At 51.4% G+C, this 26,884-nt stretch overlaps 11 protein-coding genes across 11 annotated transcripts; 7 read left to right on the top strand and 4 right to left on the bottom strand.

Moving 5' to 3' along the window:
- Positions 1-23: 23 nt before the first annotated feature.
- BDP55DRAFT_693690 (uncharacterized protein) lies at positions 24-1,184 on the bottom strand (the record flags this gene model as incomplete). The annotated part of the gene is made up of 3 exons (XM_060577259.1): positions 24-401; positions 460-775; positions 844-1,184. 3 exons carry the CDS (start codon positions 1,182-1,184, stop codon positions 24-26), a joined length of 1,035 nt encoding a protein of 344 aa, XP_060430016.1.
- Positions 1,185-1,926: 742 nt separating this feature from the next.
- BDP55DRAFT_551582 (NAD-dependent aldehyde dehydrogenase) lies at positions 1,927-3,461 on the top strand (the record flags this gene model as incomplete). Its single annotated transcript, XM_060569124.1, has 2 exons — positions 1,927-3,296; positions 3,350-3,461. 2 exons carry the CDS (start codon positions 1,927-1,929, stop codon positions 3,459-3,461), a joined length of 1,482 nt encoding a protein of 493 aa, XP_060430015.1.
- Positions 3,462-3,665: 204 nt separating this feature from the next.
- BDP55DRAFT_631705 (CVNH domain-containing protein) lies at positions 3,666-4,808 on the bottom strand (the record flags this gene model as incomplete). The annotated part of the gene is made up of 1 exon (XM_060572317.1): positions 3,666-4,808. One exon carries the CDS (start codon positions 4,806-4,808, stop codon positions 3,666-3,668), a length of 1,143 nt encoding a protein of 380 aa, XP_060430014.1.
- An 810-nt stretch (positions 4,809-5,618) lies between these two features.
- BDP55DRAFT_609817 (general amino acid permease-like protein AGP2) lies at positions 5,619-7,704 on the bottom strand. The gene is made up of 4 exons (XM_060571164.1): positions 7,116-7,704; positions 6,892-7,054; positions 6,259-6,821; positions 5,619-6,186 (listed from the first exon to the last, which is right to left on the bottom strand). Exons 1-4 carry the CDS (start codon positions 7,613-7,615, stop codon positions 5,715-5,717), a joined length of 1,698 nt encoding a protein of 565 aa, XP_060430013.1. The 5' UTR covers positions 7,616-7,704; the 3' UTR covers positions 5,619-5,714.
- Positions 7,705-8,695: 991 nt separating this feature from the next.
- BDP55DRAFT_551822 (TodF product hydratase) lies at positions 8,696-9,484 on the top strand (the record flags this gene model as incomplete). Its single annotated transcript, XM_060569145.1, has 1 exon — positions 8,696-9,484. One exon carries the CDS (start codon positions 8,696-8,698, stop codon positions 9,482-9,484), a length of 789 nt encoding a protein of 262 aa, XP_060430012.1.
- A 1,184-nt stretch (positions 9,485-10,668) lies between these two features.
- On the top strand, positions 10,669-13,227 carry BDP55DRAFT_693686 (uncharacterized protein; the record flags this gene model as incomplete). The annotated part of the gene is made up of 9 exons (XM_060577258.1): positions 10,669-10,733; positions 10,793-10,915; positions 11,026-11,072; positions 11,110-11,250; positions 11,302-11,846; positions 11,908-12,181; positions 12,235-12,410; positions 12,466-12,646; positions 12,716-13,227. 9 exons carry the CDS (start codon positions 10,669-10,671, stop codon positions 13,225-13,227), a joined length of 2,064 nt encoding a protein of 687 aa, XP_060430011.1.
- Positions 13,228-13,424: 197 nt separating this feature from the next.
- On the bottom strand, positions 13,425-15,149 carry BDP55DRAFT_551538 (uncharacterized protein; the record flags this gene model as incomplete). Its single annotated transcript, XM_060569120.1, has 3 exons — positions 13,425-13,741; positions 13,800-14,655; positions 14,718-15,149. 3 exons carry the CDS (start codon positions 15,147-15,149, stop codon positions 13,425-13,427), a joined length of 1,605 nt encoding a protein of 534 aa, XP_060430010.1.
- Positions 15,150-18,654: 3,505 nt separating this feature from the next.
- BDP55DRAFT_631700 (uncharacterized protein) lies at positions 18,655-19,095 on the top strand (the record flags this gene model as incomplete). The annotated part of the gene is made up of 1 exon (XM_060572316.1): positions 18,655-19,095. One exon carries the CDS (start codon positions 18,655-18,657, stop codon positions 19,093-19,095), a length of 441 nt encoding a protein of 146 aa, XP_060430009.1.
- An 846-nt stretch (positions 19,096-19,941) lies between these two features.
- On the top strand, positions 19,942-21,453 carry BDP55DRAFT_768192 (uncharacterized protein; the record flags this gene model as incomplete). Its single annotated transcript, XM_060581018.1, has 1 exon — positions 19,942-21,453. One exon carries the CDS (start codon positions 19,942-19,944, stop codon positions 21,433-21,435), a length of 1,494 nt encoding a protein of 497 aa, XP_060430008.1. The 3' UTR covers positions 21,436-21,453.
- A 671-nt stretch (positions 21,454-22,124) lies between these two features.
- On the top strand, positions 22,125-25,470 carry BDP55DRAFT_581901 (MYND finger). The gene is made up of 4 exons (XM_060570831.1): positions 22,125-22,588; positions 22,675-23,782; positions 23,888-24,140; positions 24,202-25,470. Exons 1-4 carry the CDS (start codon positions 22,130-22,132, stop codon positions 24,992-24,994), a joined length of 2,613 nt encoding a protein of 870 aa, XP_060430007.1. The 5' UTR covers positions 22,125-22,129; the 3' UTR covers positions 24,995-25,470.
- BDP55DRAFT_662907 (uncharacterized protein) lies at positions 25,448-26,676 on the top strand. Its single transcript, XM_060574838.1, has 2 exons — positions 25,448-25,505; positions 25,571-26,676. The coding sequence occupies exon 2, from the start codon at positions 25,572-25,574 to the stop codon at positions 26,562-26,564; it is 993 nt and encodes a 330-aa protein (XP_060430006.1). The 5' UTR covers positions 25,448-25,505; position 25,571; the 3' UTR covers positions 26,565-26,676.
- Positions 26,677-26,884: the final 208 nt, after the last annotated feature.

Raw genomic sequence — 26,884 nt, 5'->3', positions numbered from 1 at the left:
TGAGCGATGAAAATGAGATAAACTCAACTTCCCTCCCAGGCAAGGTATGGGCCTCGCGTTTCCACGATTTCCTCATTAGTTATCCCAATGTAGTCCTGCTGTTGTGCCAAGAATTCCTTGATTCTTCTGACATTCGTCGGCTTGTCTCCTTCATTGTCTTCGACCAGAGTCTTTAGAAATGTCTGAAGCCGTTCCTGCACCACCTCAACCCTGTACTTGGCCCATTGGTAGTATAGCTCCGAGTGCTCAGAAATTGGTCTGATAGAAGTCAGGACTGAATCGTCCTTAACACAAGGATTTCGGGGACGGAAAGATGTGATCATAGTGATACGCTCCGCGCCGCCGATGGCTGCAAGGGCTTGATGTTCGACATATCTTCCTTGGAGGATGACTGCGGATCCCTAGCAAAGATCAGCACCTCAGTCGCAGTTGAGAAAAAGACAAAAGACTTGTACGTACCATCTGCGGGCCCCTGACCTTGAGGATTTCTCCCGTTCCCGTCTTGATTGCCGTCTCCCCACCTACCATGTTTGTCGCATCACTCATCATGACAACACACACGAAAGGAAAAGCATCGTAATGCCACTTGGTCACGGAGGTGTTGTCTCCAGCCTTCGCCTGGGTCTTGTCCTGGTCACTACTTTTGTTCTGAACGGATATGTTGATGTTGCCGACTTCGTATTGAATGTTGGGAATGAGGTCCACTCCAGCGACTTGGGAGATGATAGCCAACGTCTTCGGGTTGTTCCAAGCTTGGTTCATGAAAGGTGCGTACCTGTCTCTAATGTAAGCTTAACTAGAATAATATGTCCCTGAAAACGATGGAGAATGGTAGGAGCATACTTTGGGCAGTGGCCACGCAGCTGGCACGGCGCAAATTTGGTACTGTGCAAGCAGTTCTCCCAGACCTCGGTGGTAAAGATCTCTTGTCTCATGTTCTGTATGGCCTCTTCTGTGAAAAGAGGGAACGGCTCTGAACATGCGACCGGAGAAATCCCGATGTCTTCGGGCAGTGACACATCTTTGAGAGACAGCTTCTTCGGATCCTGGACGAATGCAAGATGCTTGTCTGGGTTAAAGACCTCGGGCTTGGTTGGGGGTGCTGGCTTTAGGTCGTTCTTGATGATGGGCGTGAAGCTAAGCTTTGCCAAGGGGGATGGAGTTACGAACGTGATATAAGCCATGGCTGTGTTCCCAAACGATGATTGATGATCCTGAGTTTGTGATGTGCAAGTGAAGTACTAAGAGTTGTGGCAACAGCACAATTTTCTGGTAGCTACGACAATCTCTTATCCCCAAGACGAAGGCTCTATGATATAATTAAGATCCAAAAAGTTCGATACACAGCGTACGTTTCACAGGCAAAACATCAACCCAGCCATCGCCAACAGTGTGCGCTAGGTACCTCTAGTTGGTTGGGCTTCGGTGTGCCTGGCACTGCCTACGAGCCCGAAAGTTTGTCGACATCTCATCTAGAGCCAAGAAATGCATGTGTTCACGTGTGTATCGTTTCATCGCCATGATTCTAATCTTTCCAAGTAAGAAAACCCGCGATATCTAACGTGCAACCACTTCGGCTTCTCATCATTGTAGTGCTCACAAACAAGCCGATCCGAGATCGCACCCGATCCCTGTCTCCCGCCCCTCCGCTTGCGGCTATCAGACCCGAGACCTGCTTGCCCCTCCGAACCCCGCACCGAAGACGCGCTCGAGTGTCCGGCTCCCATTTCAGTTTCCCTATCAAGCTCGTGTGTGGGATGTCGCATCGATGAACCGCTATCGGTCCCGCGAGACGATAAATGTGAATCTGCTCAACTATTACCTGAGCAAAATGCCACGAATAGGGGGCTCTTCACCTTACACAGGCCTTCAAGCATTGATCGCCAGCACCTCTCCCCCTGAATTCTAATCAATCTCTTTTGCGCGATGTCTTCCCTTGCATCTTCATTGAAAGACCCCAGTCTCTTTGTCCAGAAGTTGTACATCAACGGGCAATGGGCGCTGTCAGACTCTGGCTACACCTTTCCGGTCACCAACCCGGCAACAGAGGAACTCATCGGAACATGTCCTGAGTCAACCATTGGCGACTTGAACAGCGCCATCGACGCTGCAGCCAAAGCATTCCCGGAATGGAAAGCATTGTCCGGCCGCCAAAGAAGCCGCATCATCGGGCGCATCTTTGATCTCTTGGCCGACAACAAGGAAGACCTTGGCAGGATCATCACCGCCGAAAATGGCAAAGCCAAGGGAGACGCTGAGGGCGAGGTGATGTTTGGGGCAAGCTTCTTCGAGTGGTATGGCGAAGAGGCTGCTCGTATCTACGGAGACATCATCCCCCACAGCAACCCAACTTACAGGACCCGCGTCGTCAAAGAGCCCGTCGGCGTCTGTGGCTTGATCGTACCTTGGAACTTCCCTCTCGCGATGGGTGCCCGCAAGGTCTCGGCAGCTCTAGCAGCCGGGTGTACTGTGGTCATGAAGTCTGATGGACTTACTCCATTCTCTTCAAACGCGCTAGCTGTGCTTTGCGAGAGGGCCGGCGTACCTCCCGGAGTCTTCAACGTTGTCACGGCATTGGAAAACACACCTCAGCTTGGACTTGCATTGTGCGAGTCAGACATCGTGAAGAAGATCTCTTTCACGGGTTCAACCCGAGTTGGCAAATTGTTGATGCAACAGTCAAGCAGCACTCTCAAGAAATTGAGTCTCGAGCTAGGAGGCAATGCACCCTTCATCGTGTTCGATGATGCAGACATGGAAATTGCAATCTCAAGCGTGCTCGTCTCCAAATTTAAAGTCACTGGTCAGACATGCGTGTGCGCCAACCGAATCTTTGTGCAGGAAGGCATCTATGATAGGTTCAGCCAGAGGCTAGTGGAGGAAGTCAGAAAGTTCCGTGTTGGCAACGGCGCCGACGCGTCGGTTACTCATGGACCCTTGACCAATGGTGTTGGCAAGGTAGAGGAGCATATCAAAGACGCCATCTCCAAGAACGCAAAGGTCTTGCTGGGCGGCAACCGGCTACCATCAGCCGGCAAGAACTTCCACGAGCTCACCATTCTCGGAGACGTCGACGACTCTATGAAAGTGACACAGGAAGAGACATTTGGCCCCCTTGCGGCACTGACGAAGTTCTCCACTGAAAAGGAGGTCATTGACAGGGCCAATAAGTCTGAAGTCGGACTAGCCTCCTATGTCATCACGAACAACCTAGCTAGATCAACTCGGGTATCGGAACTTCTGGAGTTTGGAATGGTTGCCATCAACACCGGTGTCATCTCAGACGCGTCTGCGCCGTAAGTACTTCATGATTCGCGTCGTCTTGTTGATCAAAACTAACACCCATCAGATTCGGAGGCGTCAAGCATTCCGGCTTTGGCCGTGAAGGCAGCAAATATGGTCTTGAAGACTACTTGACGATCAAGATGATTGTGACCGGCGGCATCAGCACGCGTCTGTAGATAGTCAGTTGGTGAATAAGCTGAAAAAGCAAAATCAAATTACTTAGGCTGCATGATGCCGACTTATCACATGGAACATTCAAATCAAAGAACCAAGTGAAGTACTACTGTCAATGCAAGTTCTTAACCGTTTGGTCAGTCTCAATTTAGAGTGTCGCTAGAGTTAATTTCAATCCGCTTTTATGCTCATCTCCTTGCAACCTTCTAAACGAGGTGCAAGGTTCCGTTGTTGTTTCCTATTCTCTCATCCAAATTGATAGAGCTACGCACCCACTGGCCGTTGCGGGACAGCTCAGCCTCGAGAACCTGGCCACCCTGAACCAGACGGGCGTCCCGTGCAGAGGCGCCGAAGTTGCCGCCGGAGTTGCCACCCCGGCCGGGAACCTGAAGGACCTGGCCGGGCCAGATCTGGTCCGGGTTGGGAATGTTGTTGTGTCTCGCAATCTCCTCGAACCCGACATTGAATCTCGCGGCGATGTTGCGGAGGGTATCACCCTGCTGGACGGTCACGGAAGAGTCGCCGCCACCGCCGCCACCAGAAGACCAGCGGAAGCTACCGTGGTCATTCTCGAGAATTCTGTTCAGGCTGATGGTGCTGCCCTGCCACTCGCCATCGCGACGCTTGCATGACGCGTGGAGGTTGTACTCTCCATGGGCGTCAAGACGGATGTCTCTAGCTGAACCGGTGAAGCCACCGCCGTAGTTTCCACTGCGAGGCTTGTCATCGCCGTGGCGGTCGTCGTGGTGTCCACCGTGGTGGTGGTCCTTAGGAGGGGAGTGAGGGCGGTCGTGCTCATGCTTCTGGTCGTGGTCGTGCTTCTTCTCCTCGTCACGCTTGTCCTTCCAGTCAGACACACCATCCTGTAATTTGTGGCCGGCAAAAGCTCCTGCGACGGCACCGATAAAAGTGCTGGCCTTGCTGTGGCCGTAGTTACCGCCAACCTTGTGACCGCCGAAGGCGCCGGCAGCGCCGCCAGCAAGAGCACCCGTCAGACCACGCTCTCCATCCTCACCCTCCGGGCCGTTGGATCCAGGCGGGCCGTCGTTGCGGTATCCCTGGTTGCCGTAGTTGCCTTGGTTCTGGTAAGGAGGGGGTCCCGACTGGTGCTGAGATTGGCCGTAGCCCCCTTGTTGTTGTCCGTATCCTTCTTGGCCGTGTCCATGCTGCGTGCCAAACTGCTGCTGGCCTGGCTGGTTTTGACCATAGTATGATCCAGCCTCGCCAACAGGAGGGCGGCCTTGTTGGTAGCCGCCCTGATGATGGCCTCCCTGTTGCTGGAAGCCTCCTCCTTGTTGGTAGCCACCTTGCGGGTATCCACCCTCACCGTTGTTGCCATAGTAACTCATGATGATGGGGTTTGATACAAAAATTACGATTCCAACTTGGATCTTATTATGTTGATGATCAAAGATGTCTCAGATTCAGATGCTACAGGATCGAGAGCTAAGATGCGGGGAAACGAAGGTTATATAAACTTCCTTGAGCCTCCAACAATGGGGTCAACGAAGCTTGTGATACATGTACGGATCTCCGTACCTAAGAATATTTACACCGCCGCCATGGTGGGGTGAGGCTTATGAAAGTCTCGACTCAGAATGTCCGCGCGTATCCTCTCTTTCGATCCAATCGGGAACACCGCGTCAAGGTTCACGGCCCACCGCGCAGACACAGCCCCGGGAGTCGGCACGGCTCTTGGTATGCAAACGAACACGTTAAAGTCTGGGCACTCTCGGGCCCCTGCCACGTAGCTTGTTCTGATGTTTCTAAAAGCTTCTGAACCGGGCCAAACAGACCCAGAGAGATGCACAATGGGACCATCAGGAGCCAAACGAGGCCCGCCACAAAGCCCCTGATTGTCTGTCAGGGCCCCCTTAACAGCGCCACGATGAGCTCTTTGCCCTGCACCCAAAGATGATAGGACCCTGTTGCCGCTCTGAGATCCCTTCCCCGCACAGTGGCTGGAGAGGAATGGCGTCAGAGGCCTTGAAAGGTAATATCCGATGTTGTTTACGTAGGGACCAGCCGAAGCAGTGGCAACTCAAAGCCACCGCAGTCATCGGCATGCAGTGCTCGGTACACACGTCCCTGTAAGGTAGGTATTCGTATTCAACAGTATTCAGAAGGGCAGTGTAGCTATGAACGCATCAATCGTGCGAGTCCGAGTCCGATTTCCGGACCTCAACACCTCGGAATTGTGTCAAGAACAGCGTGCAGCCCGATATGTACTGTAATCACGAACAAAAGGTGGTGGACTAAACCCGAGGGCTCCGGGGTGCCCGGCCAAGTTTCAAATTGACCCTCACCATTTGAGCTAAACGTCTGCGGAGCCTTACCTCATTCTCGTTACCCGCCATCACCGCTTCGTGTTCGTCGACTGCCGGCCGGATCCAAACCAAATCGGCGTGCTCGGGCCTGACGAATTTAGTGCGCTTGAGGATCTTCCAACCGCAGAACAGACAGATCGCGAGGAATCCCATGGTGTAGTTGCTGAAGAAGATTCCCATATCCCACCGGCCCCGTAAGAAGATGGCATACCCGTAGAAGATCTCCACCGCCATGAGCCAAATCAAAGCAACCCAAGTGCCATAGGGCTGGAGATATCCGCGGTAGGGGAGATCAGATCTGTTGAAGTCCTGAGCTTTCAAGGCTCGGTAGAAGAAGAGATAGTTGATGCAAATAACGATGTAAGTCACCAGAGTTCCGCCAGTGATGAGATTTGTGAGCCTTTCAGGTTAGCTCATGTTGGTCCACGTGGCCATCGGAACAGGCTTCGAAAAGTACCAAGGCTCAACTTACCAAGTCAGAACCTTCACAGAGCCACTGCCTACCTTGAGGAATGAAAGACAGGCAAAGGCGAGCGCCACAAACAGACAGTAGATGGGAACACCTTGCTCGGTGCACTTTGTGAGAAACTTCGGAGCATGGCCGTTCAACGCCAAGCCGTAAAGACTGCGAGAGGAGCAGTAGACATAGGCATTTCCGGCCGAATAGATACTCGTCAACAGTAGAGCGTTGACCAAGTGCGGCAGAACCCCGACGTTCATGTTCTTCATGGCAATGACGAAGGGTGAGGCTGCTCCGGTGCCCGTCTCGCCTGAGCTCAACACGCTCAAAAGCGTCGGGTCATTGGCCGGCAGGACGATGCCAACACACAGTGCACCACCAATGAAGAATATTCCAAATCGCCAGTACACAGACTTGAAGGCTGCCTTCATGGTTGTGCGAGGCCGCTGCGCTTCGCCAGCAACGGTGGCCAGGTATTCGGGGCCGACAATAGTGAAAGCAGCTTGCCATAGTGCGGCAAGGAACCCATGGAAGCGGCCCAAGTCGCCCTTGTCAATGTACTCGACAAAAGGGCCCTAGTCTCAAGGTAAGTCACTTGCAAAACAAGGTTGATAAGCGTACATGAAGAAAGTAAAGGTGTCCTACTGGCTTAGACCAATTCCGGAATCCGTATGCATCATGCTGCGGATTGCCTCCAACCATGGTAATGAAGGTGAAGAAGAACAATATTCCAATGAGTAGAAGTTTCCCTCCTGCAAGCCAAAATTCTGTTTCACCAAAGTATTTGACCATGAGTGCATTGCAAAGGCTGAGGGGAGGGTATTTTAGCATGCTTGTCCTTCGGTCTCAACTGACAAGGCGGGACCTACGCGTAGAGCACAATGCAAACGGTAATCACCGCAGCCGAAGGAATGTCGTCCCTCCAGAAGGTCAAGACCATGTCTAAAGCCGTAATCTCAAATGGAATGAGAAGAGCTTCGAAGAGGAAGAAGTTCCAGCCGATCATGAAACCCCACGCGTCGTCAACCCAGGCGCTGGCGTGATGGATGAACGCAGCGCTTACGGGCATGAAGACAGTCATTTCGGCAAGCGAGTTGTTTACTTGAGCAATAGCCAATGCATGGAGCACGAATGCAATAAGCAAACTTGCTGCTCCCCGCATGAGTCCGTATCCAATGCTCACAAACAGTGCAGTCCCAATGGAGCCACCGATGGCTACGAACTGAACCTGGCGTGGAGTAAGATGTCGTTGCAAATGGTCGGGAACGTGTAGAATTTCCCCGTTGACCACTTCAGTCTTGTCACTGGTTTTAGAATTCATCTTCGTAACCGAAGCCTTCGGCTCTGAGGCGATCGACGGAGAGCTCATATTGCCAGCAAAAAAGCTGACAGAGGATTGGTGGTTTGGTATCTTCAGAGATGTTGCGGATTTTTGAAGTCTGAGCAGCTTTTGTAGAGAAGAGAAAGGGCAAGTATGAATGATAGACGCATTAGTCTAGGGGTTTCTTGAGCTTAAAAATACCAGCAAATTCCAGTGTGGAACATTGGAAATCTCGAACAAGGCAGAGATCAAGCAGGACCTATCAATAGTTCTCAATTACCATTTACCTCGGATCAGCTCCATCGGTTCAAAATGCTTGGACACTAGGCATGGTGTCGGTCATAGGTCCAAGGTATGTCTGATTCACCGAAAACGTCATGTAACTAGGATGCTTGTCCCGCTAATCGTCCCTGCCAAAACGACGGAAGGTACATATGTTGTTAAAAATAACAACTTCTTTCTTGCAAGACTCCAGACTCACGCTTCTGCTGGGCTCAATTCTCATTTCAAAACCGAGCAGTTGACGGCTTACTTGCGTAACAAATTGCCTAATTGAAGGGGAGAACCCCGTCGCATCGAGCTAGTAGAACAGATTTGCGCACACAGAAGGTTTAGGGGCTGGCTGTACTTCGTCCGGGGTATGAAAACTGAAGAAGAATAAAGCAGCAACGCGTACATCATCAGCTTGAGCTTGCATCTATGATCTACATGCCGAGAGACCCCATTCGTAATATCTAGCCGATTGATGTGGGAGGTGGCGGCTAGAGCTGGCCGGATGGCATGGGTCGGGTATGCCGTTGCTGGCTAGATACCGGCGGTCGACAGGCTTGAAGCATTGATCCCGGGTGTAGAAGATAAGTCATCGGCATATCCGACACGGATGGTAATTCTCTGTCGGAAAGGATTGACTGAAAACAGATTCAGGACACATACTTTCAGAGCCCACGCCGGAAGCATATTCGAAATCAGACAAGTCACACCTGGGTCTACAATTCGTGCTAATACATAATAATGGATTGTATCATGCAGCACAAATACACGCATACTTCACCATCGTTGCCTTAGAGAGACAATCAAACGACTTCGCAGACTGAACAAATCTTTCGACGGCAAGATTCTAGAGACATAATGCAGGACTCTGAGCTCCAGGAGATCTCGTCGGCTCTTCGCACCGCCCGTATCAGCAAAGAGCCTATTGACCCACCAAGCAAGAAATGGACAAGTCTTGATCCCGATGGAGCATTCAAAGTCCAAAAGATCACTGTCAAGAATGCCGTTAGCCAAGATGGCGACAGAGTCGTAGGATACAAACTCGGCAATATCGCAAAGGTCATGCAAGACGCCTTTGGCCTGGACCAACCTGATTACGGCTTCCTCCTCGCGAGCACTTTCATATTCGAAGGAACGACTCTTAGCCTCAAGGACTTCATCAGACCTTACGTCGAGCTTGAGCCAGCTTTTGTGCTGAAAGGCCCTCTCAAAGGACCCAACGTCACTGTGGCGGACGTCATCAATGCCATAGACTACGCCATCCCTGCGATAGAGATTATCGACTCCAGAGTGCGAGATTGGGCCATCGACCTCCAGGACACACTGGCTGACAATGGGTCCACCGGCGCCGTCATCCTCGGGGGTACGCCTCGCCGGCTTACTGATCTCACCTTGAGCAACACTAGAGGCGCCCTACGTTTCAATGAAAAGGAGGTTATGTCGGGCAACACCAGAAATGTACTTGGCAACCCACTGTCCGCCGTGGCATGGCTAGCAAATAAGCTTGCAAGTTACGACGTTGGATTCGATGCAGGGCAGGTGATCTTGCCTGGTAGCTGCCTGCAGGCGGCGCCGATGCAGGAAGCCGGTCGTTGGTCTTGCACGTTTGAGGGATGGGGAACTGTCGAGTTTGATGTCGCCGAATAGCTGTTAATCTCTCATATCGCGATATTCAGGCTTCAAGTCTGGAAAGTCTGCTGGGTAGATTTTCTAAAACATTGCAGCCATTCTAATCCAAGATTTACGAACTCGTGCATGATGGCGTACTTAGTCCACGTCTACCACTTGCACCAGAACGCCTGCGGATTTTGTCCTGGCGCGACCTTTTGGAGGGCTCACCGCGAACTTACCTGGAGCATGATTTGTCATTGAACCTCCGAATTCGATAGTTGCCGCTCTGCAAGGATTTGAATATGGCCTTGGAAAGGTGGCGATCCTCAGATATCACAGGAGCATGGAGGCACGCAGTTGAACTCAGACGTCTCACGGCGTACCCGGAAGTGGTTAGGTAGTAGAAAGAGAGGCGAACCTGAGATAAGCCGTCCCGAATCCTACCAAGTCTGCCGACGCCCTGGAAGCCGAGCCGATCCCTGCTCCCGATCCCTGTAAACTAGTTAGCTGAACGCTGGAGAACCAGGTTCGATCCATGGCTGTTTTCGTTATCCCATCAAGACAGCACGGGTTGACAATTAGGCTTCAAGTCTACTTCCACGTGTACTGTTTCCGCGGGAAAATAAATGGCAGAGATTTCAGCGTCGAAGATACCTCGTGAGGAAACGATGATTCCATGAGAAGAACGGTGCCAAACTTGGCTCCATATAGCGCCCATGCTGGTCTTCGAGGCTTCTATCTACATGTAAGACTTATCTCATCACAGGTTTAAATATATTTATTTGTCCAGACGGTAGGCATCAGCATCGTCTTGACAACTCTCTAAGCGCCTCCACCCCTTCATGACTGTGCGAGATTGGTTTTTTATCTTGTCTTGGGTCAATCCCGCCGTATTCCTAGAATTGCCAGCGCCACGATTGTTAGCCTGTAATTCTGCCTCCTCCTGAGCTTGTTCACTGCCGTGAACATGGTTTTGCGGGGTAGAATACCTGTAACCCCGCTTCCCGGCAAGCCCTGCCTGTCCAGTCCTAGCCTTTAGTCACACGACACCACCAGACATTATCTAATATGTGGATGGCCGGCACTGCCGTTATCTCCGATGTCGTGATACGTTCGATACGTTGTTATTGCGTTCAATCCATGCCTGTAATTGCAACGTATCTTACCAGTCTTTACCTTTAAGTTGTATCAAGACTCACGCAGATTTCGTGTCCTGGAATATGTCGCCCGCAAGCAGAGCAAATAGAGAGTCCGACAGGAGGAAACTTAGACGGACAACAAACGCGTAAGATTCTGCTCTTAGACTAGAATGCCTCGTGGAGGGAGCCACTGATCGTATGCTAGGTGTATCAGTTGTCGACAAAGTAAAATCAAATGCTCTGGCGAGGAGCCGTGCGCGAACTGCCAACGGCGTTTAATGAAATGCGAGTACTCGGACGGGACCAACCCCATGGTGGATTCTCAGAGGTGTGTTACGGATTTCGACATCTTCCACCTCAAGATCTGAACAAGTCACTAGAAGAGACTCGGGAGTACGGAGGTATGGCGCGGAACATCAATTGACGCCAGGGAGCAAGCGGTCTTGTGGTGCTGCGTTCGGATCCGATGACGAAGATAGCAGTAAGTATGCTAAAGCCCCTTTCCCATGCCGTAGTATTGAGCTAATTCAAGAAATCCAGACTCTCAGTCGCTTGATCACAGGTCATCTCAAATGCAAGACTCTTCTGAGTGTGTGTACACAAGCCCTTTCACGCTGCCCTCTACGACTATTAAAAACACCCACAAAAACAAGCGTAATTGGAGTAAGTGAGTAGCTAAAGTATACCAGACGGTCACACTAATAGGTTCGACAGTCTGGCTAGCTCCATCTTCAACATGGTCTTTCACAGCCCGTCTCACCCTTATGATGGCCGAGAGACTTCAGGTGGAAACTCCGTTTAGTGCACCCAGCTTTCTAAACGATGAGATATATCCCTTGAGGTGGAAGGCCTCGACAGTAGATGGGCAACCAGATATCAGCGGGCTTCCTTCCATCGATCATGCCATCTATCTTTTCAATACCGTGAAGTTCCATCTTGGCCAGAATTATCAACTGATTGACGAACTGAACTTCGTGAAGAATCTGGAAGAGTTCTACTACGGTCTGGCATCCAAAAAGGCAGCAGAGTCGCCTCTGTGGTTTGTTCAGTTCTTACTCGTCTTGTCCTTTGGACAAGCTTTCCTTTCACGATCAAAAGACTCAAAGGAACCGCCTGGCGCTAAGTTCTTCGTTCGCGCCATGGCCCTGCTCCCAGAGACCAACTCATTATGGAAAGACAGTCTGCTAGCAATCGAGGTCTTAGCCCTGGCAGGTCTCTATTTGTATTCGATCTATCAGAGAGAATCTGCTCAACTATACGTGAGTTACTTTCATTCTGATCTAGCTATCCAACAAAAATTCATCTGATATGATCTGGCAGATTGCTCAAGCAATTCGGATAGCTCAACTGGAAGGCTTGCATACCCAACTTCCCGAGGATGCACTCGGGACTCAAGCGGTTTCTCGATGCCGCAATCTCTGGTGGACTTTGTACATCATGGACCGACACTTTTCCTGCTCTGTTGGAGTCCCCATGAATACTCAGGACGCCGACATAACGACTGTGCTTGACCCACCGAGTATATGTTCGCCGCGTGACGCAACGCTCGGCCTCCAGGTCAAACTCTCGCGCTTGCTATCGTCGATCATCACCAGTCAGTCGTAACTGCATCCCGCAAAGACTTTTACTAACCTTTCGGTTTTGAAGCTATTTACAGGTCCGAGAAAACCCCGCTTGGTGAATTTCTGACTTCAACAAAGTCCATACTTCACACGTTGGCTGGTCATGCACAGGAAATTGAGAGAATAACTCGATTCAAGTTCCAGAGCTCGGTAGTTACCATGCCAAAAGGAACAAGAAGCATTACCTTGCTCTATCATCAGGTCCGTTCACTCAATTCACTCAGTCATTATGCGACTGACAAAATGGTTCTCCAAGTGTGTTATCATGGCTACGCGGCCCCTGTTTCTGTCCGCTTTGAAACAAGAGTTGGAGAACTTCGGCTGGGGTGGAGGAGATCCACAGACGTTCTCGTCTCCCTTGAAGACACTGGTCTCGACGGGCATTAAGTCAGCTGTGAAGACTCTACAAATTTTGTCCGGGGATGATAGTTTTCTAGGTATGGGCACTGTCCAACCGTTACCCTGATTCTTCGAACGATTCTCCCTAACTACTAAATCACAAATAGAAGTCTTCCTACCGTTTGAGCTTGAATATGCCTACGGAGCTGCCATACACTTGACAATGGCCACCGCACTCTTCCCAGCAGCAGTAGGCGCCGACGAACCGGCGCGAATGCAGCAGACGCACACCATATTGGACGATATGGTTAGCAAAGGAAACTTAGTGGCCGAAGTTCGAAAGGCAGAGTTGGCCCATCTAGAGACTCTTTTTCGCGAATTCACTCGGCGGGTACGCGAACAAGACTTCGAAGGCAATGTACCAACTGGGTTGAATGAAGACATAACGGATCCGATCACAACCCAAGCTTTGGTCAATGAGCCTGACTTGGTATCTACGACGACATTGAGTGAGATGCAACCGCTCACGAGCGTGTTTTCTGATAACACACCAGATAACACTGAGTTTCTCGAAACCATCGGTATCTCTTCGGACGATTTTCTTTCAATTGTAGAACAGATGGGGAACGAAGATGATCTGCCATTTTCAATACTGGATTTAGGACATTTTTGGAAGTGAATAAGAGCACACAGGAGGCAGGAGCTTCTAGGTCTGCCGGTCGCTATCACAATGGATCAAATTCCATTGGACTACATTCTCGGCCTCATTTTATCATACATTGTTGATTATTCAAGCCGTCCTCCTCATTGAAAGGTCATCGCTCGCTAATTATAGGCTAAAGTCATCCACCGTCCTTATCCACATGCTATAGGCGACTACCACCCCGTGTGATAGTATCCGTCCCAGCTCTGATGATGCTGAACGTGAGGTTGTTGCATGTTTACTGGCTGATACAGAGGACTGTGTTGGTACCCAGAGTTCTGCTGCCACATGGGTGTTTGTACCTGTCCAGGGGTCGCCGGTGAAGATAATGTCGTCGATACAGACATTGCTGACATGGTCGAGGCGTGCTTCATATCGTATATGGAGCTTCTGTCAAGGAGGGGAACTCCCATATTCTGGTCAGGCTGCGTGACATGCGTCGCGTGGTAGTCGGCAGGCATATGGCCTGACAGTCCCTCCTCAAGACCGACTAGACCACCAATTAGTAATGTACAAACAAGGACGTACGTTGTTCTAATGGAACTTACAGATCAGTATGTACAGCAACTCAGCGATGATAGGTACCCAAGCTGCCAGGGCAAGAACTTGTCCAAAAGTCCACTTGTCGTTCTTGTCAATGCCATCAGCCGCGTTGATGATTTTCTGGCGGAAGTGGGTGAAGTAGCCCAGTATCCCCCACATGACCAACAAGTTGATCCACGCGACCAGCATTCGCCAGCAAGACCTCCATCTCTTGATCCACGGCTTATCAATCATGCCAGGAATCTTGAAACCGGTAGTGACAAAGAGTGTGAGAAGGAGCCATATCATCGGCAGCGCAATGACCAGGAACTGCGTAGCTTTGACGACGGGCCAGTACTGTGAGCCACGCTGATCGCAGTCAAAGTTTCTGTGTCCACTCTTTCGTTCTTTGTAGTCTATCTCCGCCCTTGGCGCCAGGTAAACAACCGTCACGCTCAGGCCCCAGAGGAGGGCAAGCACAGATCGATGGAGCCACTTGCGATGGCCGTCATGCTTGGCTAGTGCGTAGAGCAGCATGACCGGGAAGACAGAGTAGTTAGACGCAATTAGTGCCAAAGCTTGTTCGTAACGGGCATCGGCTGATGGGAGGTCAGGGTTGGTCTCTGAATTCTCCTTGAAGTTTGTTGCAGCCGAGTAGACGGAAGCTCCGAGCATGGCTACTGCGATCAGCATTGAGCCGCTGAGGAACATGTCAAGCGATCCGCGGAACGAGTCGAGAATGCGACCGCTCAGTCTCTGCTTCTGCTTCGGTCGCGTCTTCTCCCAGAGGTTCTTGTTGAAGTGGCGGCGCACTTGGTGAATCGTGAATGCGACGAGGTACATCGTTGCTAAGATGGCTTCGAGATAATAAGATACCACGACCTTCACATCGTCAGTTACCAGGTTCTTTCCCAGCACAACGACTCCCAGTATCGTGTCCTTACCCCAATGCCGCAAAGATCTTGACTTCCTGTGTATCCGACAGCCTTACAGAATTCGGCTTCACAATACTCCTTTGGACCCAACAGAAGAGTTTCATTGAATCGTGTACTCCAAAGGTAGTATATTGGATCGCTCGAGTTTTCTGGGTATGGTGTATGATACATATTGTACGCGAACCATAATGACACCTCGGAGTAGGTTGTTTCGTATCCTGTCGGCATAGCTGTTGCGTACAGGGCCATAGACAACTGAAGACTCATTCCTCGAAGTGACTTCGGATCCCAGGGGTCGGGTTGGAGCATCGCGGCCAGCCATTGGCCCCAATTCGTGCAGTTGCGGTTGAAGTCCAGTTGCTCCCAGGTCAGGTTTGCGGAGCCTTTGACCTCCGTGCCCGGAACCCAAAGGTCCATGTACTCGGGATCGAAAGAAGCCATTGTCGAGTGGGCGAGCGGCGGCTCTCACACCTGTTCAAAGTATCTATTCGTGACAGGAACAAACCGTATTTTGCAAGAAACCGTGGATTCGAACGGGGTACAAGCAGCCTTCCATGGCGCGGGGCACAGAGACATTCTTAAGGCTGACATGATCAGGTTATTCAATCTACTACCCATCCCGGCTATTTAATCTCCGTTTAACAGCCGCACCCTTTCTTTATCGTGGACGCATGGGATGGCTTTAAAAATTGGCCGCTCGACACAGCTGAACGTGAGGGCTGACGGCTAAGACAGATAAGGAACGAATCATCGCTACCTAAATCCCACGCGGAATGCCTAGTGTAAGCCACCATCCCCAAAGCGACCTACAAGCTGCCGCACCTAGGATGTCTCCAATAAGGATGGCCATTCACAGCATTCTCAGACTGCCACCTCGCTTGCAAAATCTCGCTAACGGGGGTTGGACAGGGAGCTGTGGAAGCTAGATGTTGGGGGCCGGGGGAAGTTTCTTGTTGCCTACGGCTAGAGCTTGGCCTCTGATTCAGAGTTGCTTTTCCCGGTCGCCATGCGTGAAGGTGTGTCTAGATTGCACGGCATGACAGCTCCATGGTATTGGGCAGATATGATATCTCTATCTGTCGACATGGCTGCCAGTCTTCTTGCTGCTGACCGCGATGCTGTGTCTGTACGTGTCTTTGCCAGTTGGATTTCCTCTTGATACCGACACCTTTCTCTTGCGAGTACTTGCATCCAGCAAAAAGGCAAAAGTTGTGCCCGCCCTCAGAATGCCGCTCTTTGCAGTGTTGGTCAAGGTCTTTGCCATATCGGAAAGCCCAGGGACAGTCTTCCACTTAACACTTGAACGGCTTCTTATGTTCTACCTTGCACCGACTGCATACAGGTCAGCAAATATGTCCTTCCCTGTCGGCTGTCTGAAAGATGGCGTACTTCACCCCCCAAGCCTTTGCATAGACACTTGCACACTCCACACATCGCAGCGGGATTGGCTGTATGTCTCCAGCGCTCTGAACAGAGCTTGAGGCGATTTGTTCCGAGCCTGATTGGCTGCCATACTCGTGATCTTCTTGGTTTTGTTGCAGTAAAGACGAGCCTCAGGCAGGTGCCCCATATTCTTGAGAAGAATTTGGCTTATTGTTACTCTGCTCCCCACTTTGTTCAACAGGCTGAGGTAAACTTGACAATGTACCCCAGTCATAGTCACCTAGCGGCCCGCCACTTCCGGTCTTTACCCACGACAGATCTACGGTCTCGAAGCGATGATGATGATGTTCTTTATGTTGACCGGTCGAGCCTTGCGAGTTCGAACTAGATATGCAGACGGACTACCAAACGAGTTGAAGGAGTGTTGAGCCTGTTGAGAAGATCTGATGGCAAGAGCAGAGTTATTATGGCCAAAAGGGTGGTTAGAAAAGAGGGAAGGAACGATCGGCAAAAAGCTGTAAAGAACGAGTGGCTTAGCACCGCCGTGCCGGCCGTGAAGAAGGAAGTAAAAGAAAATAAGTGCCTGAGGGAAGAGGCCTATTTTATGTTCAAAGGTGCGTTCGGAATGCGGAGAGTGCCCAAGCAGATGGCAATTGAGCGATGCCAGGTCATCCATGCAATCGGTTCCAGATAGCTGTAAGCCTCAACTCTAGATGAAGCGCTCAAGTGGGTGACACGATAGTGTGCCGCCCAGTACCTTAGTTCTCTCCATTCTTCCTATTCCTGCTTGTAGGGTACGTTGAGCGCGGACATCACGAAGCCGGATCCCAGATTTCCCAGCTGGTCGGGGGCGGGGTGGGATGGGCCCGTGGAATACAGGCTCTTCGATTGGGTGTTGGACATGGCAGAGCGGCCCGTCCTACTAGTAAACGAAGTCATAGTAGATAACTTAGAAATATTACTAGATAGATTTTCTAAGACAAGCTCTTTATTGAAAGTGTCCGCCTTAGAGAGCAAGAGCAAGCAAGCAGTAGTTAAAAAAGATACTATATAGCTATATAATCCCCAAGACCCATTTAACGGTCCTTCGACTTTCTATTTCGATAGGGGTTAAGAATCAGAAGTAAAATTCGGGGCATAACAGACATCTAAGAATAGGATATAGAAAGGTAAAGAAGTAGAGTCACAAGAAACACGGATAGAAGGTAGAGTTTAGCAAGATCCCGACACCAACAAAGCCTGGGCCTAGGTAACGCCGCCGAGCTTGAAAAAAGACGGAATAAGAGAACTATCTTCTACGGTCAATATTATATAGATAAGAGCGCTAGCCGTTCTCTTATCTACATTCAGACTCGCCGCTCATAAGGAATACCTAAGCGTCAAGATCTATCTATATATGTAGTGGTCGTAGAGCCTCCGGCGTACCTACGACGGCGAGAGGAATTACTATGGCCTCTAGTAAGGTTAGGGCGAACATAAGTAAATAGGAAATAATATCTACGTAAAGACCGAGAAGGCATTAATTTTAGTAGGCGTCTCAGCCTATAGAGTATACTATCGCCCTCGTAAAGGGCTGTTCCGTATCGAATAACGAATAAGCATGTTTGATCATAATATCTACCCTTTAGTAAGAGAAAACAGCGGGTTAGTTAATATCCTCGTCGTTGATAATGTAGGGTACGAGGATAGCACAGGAGAGAGGTGCACGATAGAGGTCATATATAGCAAGGCGTGGGGGCAGGCCAGGCCTATGGAACGGCAAGTACGGCTAGCATAGAAAGCGGAGAATTGAGAGGAAACCAGATGAACGACATCCATGGATCTCACTCCTCAATCTTGAGTCACCTTTGATACATGTTTTACGACAACGTCCGCGCTGAATAAGCTCAAGGGGGCACCACACTCTCTAGAGCGCATTTTACCTATAGTCCGCCGGATAGAGGGTGCGGAGTGGTTCTGTTCCTAGGCTTAGGGGGGGTCAGTTTACCAATTCCAACAGGGGGCCGATGGCTTACTATCACTAGGACTAGGGGGTTAGAGTAGATCAGTGTTCTTAAGAGTAGGAGGGAGACAACTTACCGATCCCGGGATTCAGGAGATGGGCAGCTCACTATTCCCAGGATTGGGGGATTGTTAGAGCATTCGTACCTCATTGTTTTGTCCTAGGGGGGGCAATCTTACTTAACGTAGGTCGTAGGGGAACTAGTACCCTTGCTATACTAGTAATTATGCTGTAAGAATTAACGAACAAAGAACAGTAACAGTCCTTCTTCACGAAACTCTCTGTCTTTTCCTAGACACGCCCTTCTGAAAGACCGTGATTAGACAGCTTTGTCTTAAATCAATTTGACATAAAGCAGTTGGATCTTCAAATTCTAGCTCTTACCTTGGTGCTAGTGACACTCAGTCAACCTTTTTCGGACACATGAGACTAAAGTCGACGATGTATTTATATCTGGCAGGTTTCGGTATCAAATCTCCGCTTGAACACCAACTTCCACTTTCACCATCGTGACGCTCACTAAGAACCCGCACACTCCCAACTTTTCCGGACATTCGCAAGATGGCTCCCCATGCTGAAGACTCTCCAGCTGCCGCTAATTACGCCGAGCGCGTCTTCCAACACCTAGAAGACAACCGGCCCTCCGACGCGCCTGCCGACCTCTCGAACCCCCCACCAGAGAGGCCCGAAGCCATCCAAAGATCGAAGACCGAGAAGCTCAAAGCCCAGCTGACGCAGCGTAATAACAGCACCTCTGATAATGTCGAATCACGTTTCAAATCTGGTAAGTTCCGCTTCCAACACACCGAATCCTTCGGCGACGGTCGTGTGAAGGAGCTTGTTGCTGCCTACGATGCTCGATCTCACTGTTCCGAGGAGCCAGGTAAAAAAGCCACTTGGCGTACGCGTGTACTTGCAAGAAATTCTGATGCCATAGCTGGCAGTGAAAGTGAGGAGGATGAGAAGGGCTGGGTCAAGGTCATTGATGCGGACTTAGATTGAGCAGGGGGCTTTTCAAAAACTTTTGGATAGCGATGCAGGTTTTGGGGCTCCTGGCATTCAATTTATTTAACTCTCACTCATTGTTCAAGTTGGACGTTTGATGATTTAAATTCAATGGATGATTTCTTAGTCACCGGGGAAATAGCACATGAAGTCAAGTCACGACTGCAAGAATCTGAAAAGTCCATGTTAGTTGTTTTATCTGTCATCTTGTCTGGGAAAGCCTTGCCTTCTTGTTCCAAGTTGCCTAGGACTATAAGCCAATGTGCACTCCTACAGTGTGCCTCACCGTCGTCCCTGCAGAAATGTGGCTCTTGGGTCTCGATACACCGGGCATTGCATCCCTGGAGATCAGGAATAAAAGTAGAAAGGCATATAGACATATTCATCATCTTCTCTGATTGACACGATTCTAGGAGCGCGTTGTCAGCGCCACTGAGAGATCTGAAAGGGCAGAGCAACTAAGATATCTTCAGAAAGTGAGAGAAATGGAAGCAAGTAGAGTCTGTAAGATATCTAAACATGAAGAATGAAGTGGCGACTCTGTTCTCGAGACCCTAGGCTGCTCTTGGTTCGAGACGATAAGTCACAAAGGACTTGCACTTGGTGTCGCTAGACATCCAGGCTGCTCAAAGAACTGCAGGACGTTGTACAATGCTGTACGCCTTTCTCTAGAATAGCTGCCTGTCCCATCTCGCTGTCCTGAAGCTTCCCATGGCTTCTTGGAAACTCTTCAACTTATCTTGATCATGTATATAGGGCGCCCGAGAACTATTTGGGGACATCAAATTGACTTGAAATTTCTGCAAGACGTGTTCTCCAACTTTGAGAACTATGCCACCCACAATGGCGCAGCCTGACAATGATGAAGATGACTACGTCTTCCCCGACTTCACCGAAGTTCCCAACGACGAACGCGACCATTCTCTCATGACCATCAATAATCCAGCTTCTCCAGTGTCCACAGACTGGGCGATGCTTGGGAACTCTGATAGCTCCTCCGATGCTACATCAGAACCCAACGATGTTGAAGCCTCCCCCGACCGGTCTCTCCCAGTTGCTTCCAATAACACCACGTCCGGTTCTATGGAAAAGCTGCCAAAGCCCGCATTGACTGCCACGATCCCCAGACTACCCCCTGTCATGACGATGTCAGACGCACTCAGTCAATTGTTAGTCCCCAGTCACTCAACGCCTCAACCTTCGGTTCCAATGGCTCGGAAGCTGAATTTCTTGGAGCACTTCCTAGCTCAAGACTTCGGCGGCGGGAACACGGAGTCTCCGGAAGCCGGTCCCTCGCGAGGAACCGCTACGCAAGGTGGCTTGAATACCACTGGACGTCTTCGCGAAGAGGTTTTGCGCCCCAACCGTATGTCCCAGAAGGCTACAGCTTTAGCTAACGAGCAATACTATCGCCAGCTTCTCCGATCCCGGTCCGTTCAATCCAACTACCGCGTGCGCGACCTCAGAGAATATGCCGGCAAGGTCCCGGATTCCGAATGGCGCTGGTGTGGCTTCCCGGGGTGCCAAAAATATGCCTGCCGGTACACTTTTCTTCAATCATGGGGGGGTGCATTCGTCATCGCCCCTATTGATTCAGGAAGAGACTGTGACATCCTGAAGGATCTTCTTGACGCCTTCGAGTCTCAGAGATGGACATATGGCTCAGAAATCCACTGTAGGGTCTCTTTTGCATCATCTCCTCCTGTCAGGAGCGTTGTTGGCCAGTTTCTAACTCGCTTCACTGGCCGGCCGGGTGCCGTTGCAGGATGGGACAGTGGAGACCACGACGCCGCAGTGAAGTTTTTCGCAAACATGCGCACCACGCACTTCTCCGTCTTGCACTCGCACAACATTCAGAAGATTCACGATGAGATGGACAAGGAGATCTCGAATCTGGACCATATCGTCCCTCCTTGGCGTCTCATTCTTCAGTTCATCATGCGGCTCGAAGCGTGGAGACAGCACCAGATCGGGCAAGGGTATCCATGGGACTGGCCTATAAACGACGCCATGAATATGTATCAGGTCATCCTCGAAACCTATCGACGATCCAACGATAAGGGCTACTCAACTTTGAAGGCCATGGTACAGGCAGAGCAGGACAAGGCTTGGACGCTTTGGTGGGATCGCCACCGCCCCTGGACCAGCTGTAAGGTTGCCTTCCTTTGTGGACTTGAAGAGACTGACAGGACGAATAGGAACTGGAGCCAGGATGGGAACTATGATGGGCATGGCGTTTCTGCAGCTAGGATTTATGAAGGCGTGGGACAGTACAAGCCACATTGGTGGCCGAACCGGCCAAGAGCGCCTGGATTCAACGCATCTCTAGAGCATTGAGACACTTTCACTCGGAATGGTAGACATTTGTTGGTTTCTTTCATGTTTGCCTCTGGAATTTGACAAGATTTCTGCACCTTCCCGAGTGAAATGCATCATAGGACTTTCGCCTCAATGAACAAACGAGCTTGTCAATACCAAACTTGTACCGTCATCATCCACAAGTTGTGTAGATTTAGGAATTGCTTGTGTTTGCCTTTGTTCATGCATGATTCCTACTGTCGCTTTCTATCGTCAGATCAAGCTGCTCCTGATCGCTTCTTTGTCAGTTGCCCTTCATCCTAATGGAACATAGATAGAGGACGACGGGAATCTTCTAGACTTGAGCGATGGTAGCAGCAAGCAAAGAAGCTCCTACTTCTTCGGCTTTTGCTCTAGTGACCTCTTGCAAGCACCTTCCTTCACATAGATGGACCGGGAGTGACCCGCATCACAGGTATCAAGCCGCACTTCCTCTCAGCCGCGGGTCTTGAGGCATGCGACTTCTTCAAGATGACGGCCCTGAAGGGGCTGGCAAGCGCTTAGAAACAAAGTAGATATCTCCTGCTGTTGAAGAATCCAAAAGAGCCTTTCCTCGACAACATCCTCTTTTTTCTCGACGCTGCTGGAAACTCCAAAGGTTGCAACTCAAACATCACCACAACCACCCAGAGGGGATTATCATCTGAAGCAGAAGCAATAAAGGCATCCCAAGATGGCGTCTTCCTGTCTCCAGAAAATCTCTCGCGCCTCAGGCTCAGGCGGCGGCGGCGGCCTAAGAGAGAAGGAACCCGAGTCTTTCTGCTGCCAGCTCGCTACTTCCACTCCCATCACTCACCCGGAAGAATTCGCCAATCTTCTCGATATCATCGTCAATCAGTCCAAGGAAAACCATCCTGCCGCTGGCATTGTCTTCGCATTTCTCAACTTTTCGAAGAGCAACTGCCTATTTCCCCTCGCCTGCCTCGTCCACTTCTTCGGGGCATTCGTTCCTCAACCGATCATCACCTACCTTACGAGCGATTCTTGCCTCAGTGTCGCAAACAGCATTGATACCATCCTCATGGAAGCCAAGAAGTCGGATCAGGGCCTCTACAAGGGCACAAAGCCCAGCTGCTTTCCATCGACCGGCCGAAACCACTTCCTGCGTCTGATGAACGCGTCTGGCCCTGCGGTGTGTCATCTTTCCCTTTTCCCTCCATCTCAACGCTTCATTTCTGTCCGCCAGACTAATTTTCGTCACAGCCCAAGGGCGACAAGGACAAGAGCGCAGATGGCGCAATCCGCAGAGGCCTCCCCGAACTCGACTATATCCTCTTTCAGGAAGACCTTCCCTCCTACTTCGCACGCGCTAAGCGCTACGACAGCTTGCCTGGCGACCCGGTCAACTACCTGTTCGCGGCTATGCCGCAAATCGAAGAAGACGACGCAGGCTTCAAGGGAAGTAACAAGTCTGCAGCTTACAACCGCCGGTTCGTCCTTGCCCTCTGGCCCTATGCCAACTCCAGTGTCGAGGACATCGTCGCCAAGTCTGAGGATAAGGCTGCATCTGACTATTGGTGGGCCGCGCGCTTCGCATTTTCCCTCTGGGATCGATCTGACTTGTCGATCCGATGCTCATTCACCCAGCTTCTTAGCGAGATCGCTTTATACCATAACTCTGAGATTGTCGAGAATCCTGCCCCTGTCGAGCCGAACCACCGTTGCGAAGCTGCTGATGGTGATCCCTGTCCCGGAGAGGCGTTCGTTCAGAAGCACAAGTGGTTGAAATACACGCGCTGGATTCATCGTGGACGAAAGGACGAGGATGCCGATATTCAGGTTCGTCTGAACCAGAAGTGTGATCTGAACAAGCTCTTGAGCGTTGAGAAGTGCGTCACATGTGGTCACGAACGCCAGGTCTCTCGCTGTGGTGCGAAGAAGCCCATGGTCCACTGCAGTGGCTGCTACGTCGAGTGGTTCCCGCACCTACGCCGAACTTACTGTGGCCCGAAGTGCCAGAAGAAGGACTGGAAGACGCACATTGAGGAATGCCAGCGTCACAAGCACTTCATTCGAGCCGTCTGGATTTTGAAGGGCATCGCGGAGAAGTTCATGGCCGCGACCTTCTCTGGTCAGGCCGTTGATATTTCCCCCATCGAGGTCCGTGACAACAAGACCAAGGCGCTCGACCGCCAGGGCGTTCCGCGCTTCGCCGTCGCCCCGGCTGCCTGTGCCGTTGGACCCTGGGTGGGTGAACAGATGTTCCCCCTCGGCAAGTCGTATTTGGCGGATAAAAGCCATGAGGATCGCGCGAGAGCGCTGGCTTGGGATGCCGGTGACAACCTCTACTACCATCTTCAGATCATCATTCGCCAAATTATCACCCGTGAGTGCCGCTCCCCTTCTTCCTGTCCTTACATACGTTGTCTCCCTCTCCCGTTCATCTCATTCACGTGACGGTCAGCGAGATGAGCTGATCAAATAACCATAGCGCTCTGTGATGATGTGGTTGAGATGCAGATGTTCTTGCGGAATGCCAATAGCATTACCTCTCTTGCCGCTGATCGATGCCGCGAAGGCCCCGCCGTCCACACTGCCAAAGGCAAGGACCCGATGTTCTGGCCTCATCCCATTCTCAATTGCAAACTGAAAGGAAGCGAAGACCTGTTTATCATCGACCTGCTTGGAGCCAAGTTCGGCTTCAACGAGATCCTTCTCCCGGGCGAAGTATGGGTCAAGTCTAGGTACTTCCAGAAAAGACACGATTCCATTGGCGAAGATGAGGCTAACTAAGATATGTCACAGACTTGCGTACTGCGTTGGCTCGACGGTTCTAACGAACATGACGCCTCACTGGTTTCCCCGCGAGCAGCAGGGTCTCGTATCTTGCCGTGACGAGGTAGCATACACTTGGCAATCATGTATCAAGACATATATCGCCACCAAGTGGCCCAATATCCGCGGGCCCTTTGCCTTGTCACATCTGAAGGAGCCGCTGTTCAGGGAGAAGACCTACATGTTTATGCTCCACTCGGACGAAATCTTCAGGGCGACCACTGACCGTCTGCGCGGAGAGGGGCTTTACCGGCAGTACCTGGTCCACGACCCGAATCCGTACTCTCACGAGTTTACCATTGGCGTCACCAACTGCCAGATGGAGTGCGATGTCTACGAGAAGATCTGGATGAACCGACGTATATTCGACGTCATCGTCAAGGGTGAGCTCAGCGAGCGAAACCAGCTGCTGCCCGCCGGTTCCGAGACCATCCGCCTCGTCGCGCTTTGGGTGGACCGCTTGATCAAACACGGTCAGAAGGTCAAGTTTGACTCGGTCGGACTCCTTGGTCCTCGCATGGCCAAGCACTACAACATTTGCACCACGCACTCGTTGGACGAGCTTCGCGAGATTTCCATGCCCTGGCTCCTGTGGCACGGCATCTCCAAGGATTCGTCCCAGAAGTTCTTCGAGCAGTGCAAGGGTATCGTCACCGACTACATGAAGTCGAGTGCGGCGGCGCCCGATCAGCTGCTCAGTAGCATGGCGTCATCCGACGGCCTCACCAATTACCTGCAGACCTTGTCGGTGGAGGATGCGTAAGAGTTCTTGGAGATTAGTGCGATGATCAAGTCTCCCCATAACGCTGCGTCAATCAAGCAGCTGCAGAAGGAGCTTGCGGAGGGGGCTGGTGGCAAGAAGTGAGGCAGTTTATGAAGTGAATTACTTTGGTTTCGAAAGTGGTACCCGACACAAATTCCCCCTATGGTGGGGGGAGAAGTAACAGGGAATGGTACTTGGGAAGGATTCTTTCATTTGGAATGGAAATGGGTTTTTATGAGTTTGCAGAATACCCTTAAGTTTGGTAAATGGAAATTGAACAGTTGACTCTGAGTCTTATTGAGAAAGTGATGTGATGTGAACTTGGACATTGAGCGTCGTCAAATGGATAACTGTGATTGGCCAATTTTCATTGACCGTCGATGTCGTGCACAGACCACATGAAATTTGTCCGACTGGCGATTGAAGCTCGGAAGCTCCAGCAACTTTTTTCCCCATCACCAGGTGTACCCCATCACGCCGGCAGGACAGACATCTCCTGCTTTCCAGACATGTACGGTAATCCCCAGAAGGGCATTGAGGAATTGATATCCAGCTCGATACTGACGACATCTCCAGAATGCCACCGAGGTTACCACAACAGGCCGCGCGCGCCCTCCGCAGGCTGGCGACGCCTTCAATCCCCATCACACGATCCTTCACCAGCACGACCGCCTTCCTCGCCGCCCCAGCCGCCGCAAGCCTCCGCCTGCCCGCCGACTACGTCCCCGCAACGAAGCCTCAGTCCGCCCGTCCCCCCGAAACCCGCAAGTCCCAGCTCATCAGGACCTACACCTCCCTCCTCCGCACAACGCCCCTGATCCTCTTCTTCCAGCACAGCAACCTGACGGCAGACGAGTGGTCCGCCATCCGCCGCGAACTCAACAGCGCCCTCGTCGCCGCCACGCCCGCGGGTACCAATAGCCCTCTCGATGGCCGCGAAGTCCACCTCCAGGTCCTGCGCACGCGCATGTTCAACGTCGCGCTGAAGCTGGCCGAGTTCTACGACCCCGAGGTCGCCAAGGCCAAGGCCACCACGCGGACGGGGCCCCGCGGCCCGCTGGTGCACGATCTGAGTATGGCGGCCTACGAGGCGATGAAAGATTTCGAGGTCCCCGAGGACTCTGCCTACGCGCAGATCTCACCCTTGCTCTGCGGTCCCACGGCGGCGCTGGTCTTCCCCGCCGTCTCGCCCGCGCACCTCGCGGCCGCGTTGAAGATCCTGGCGCCGAGCCCCGGCAAGTTTGCGGCGCCGACGAGGAAGAAGAACCCGGGATACTACGAGCCGCTGTGTCAGAGCGCGCTGCAGAAGCTGCTGCTCGTCGGTGGAAGGGTCGAGGGTGACGTGTTTGATGTCGATGGCGTCAAGTGGGTCGGCGGTATCGAGGGTGGTCTCGACGGACTGCGGGCGCAGCTTGTGTACATGCTCCAGAGCGCTGGATTGGGTCTTACTACTGCTCTTGAGGGCGGAAGCAAGAGCCTTTGGTTGGCGTTGGAGGGACGGAGGACGCAGTTGGAGGACGAGGGAAAGCCTAAGGTGAGCGAGGGCGCGGAGGAGACGAAGAGCGAGTAGAGGGGGTTGCTTGTGAGGGTGGTGTATGATAGTGCTGTAAAAGTCTGTATTATCACGGGATACGGATCTCTACTATAGAGCTAAACTATTTGTTCATGGCATTAAAAGTTGGACATGTCTTGATCCAGTGTGTGATTGTAGAGTCCTCTTTCTTGTCTTGAAATTGAAGAAGGCTACTTCGACTCAAGGTAGATACTTAGGTACGATATCGCGTTGAACCCGTCAGCGATTAGCATCCTACCTTACCGTTTATCTAACGAATGCCTCAATGGACGGCCATATAACACTGCCGTTCAAAAGGGGGACAGGTTATTCACAAC

The sequence above is a fragment of the Colletotrichum godetiae genome, assembly GCF_030913485.1.
Source record: "Colletotrichum godetiae strain CBS 193.32 chromosome Unknown BDP55scaffold_19, whole genome shotgun sequence".
NCBI classification, from domain to species: Eukaryota; Fungi; Ascomycota; class Sordariomycetes; order Glomerellales; family Glomerellaceae; genus Colletotrichum; species Colletotrichum godetiae.
The sequence above is the reverse complement of the archived record's forward strand: the minus strand, read 5'-3'. Positions and strand labels throughout refer to the sequence as shown.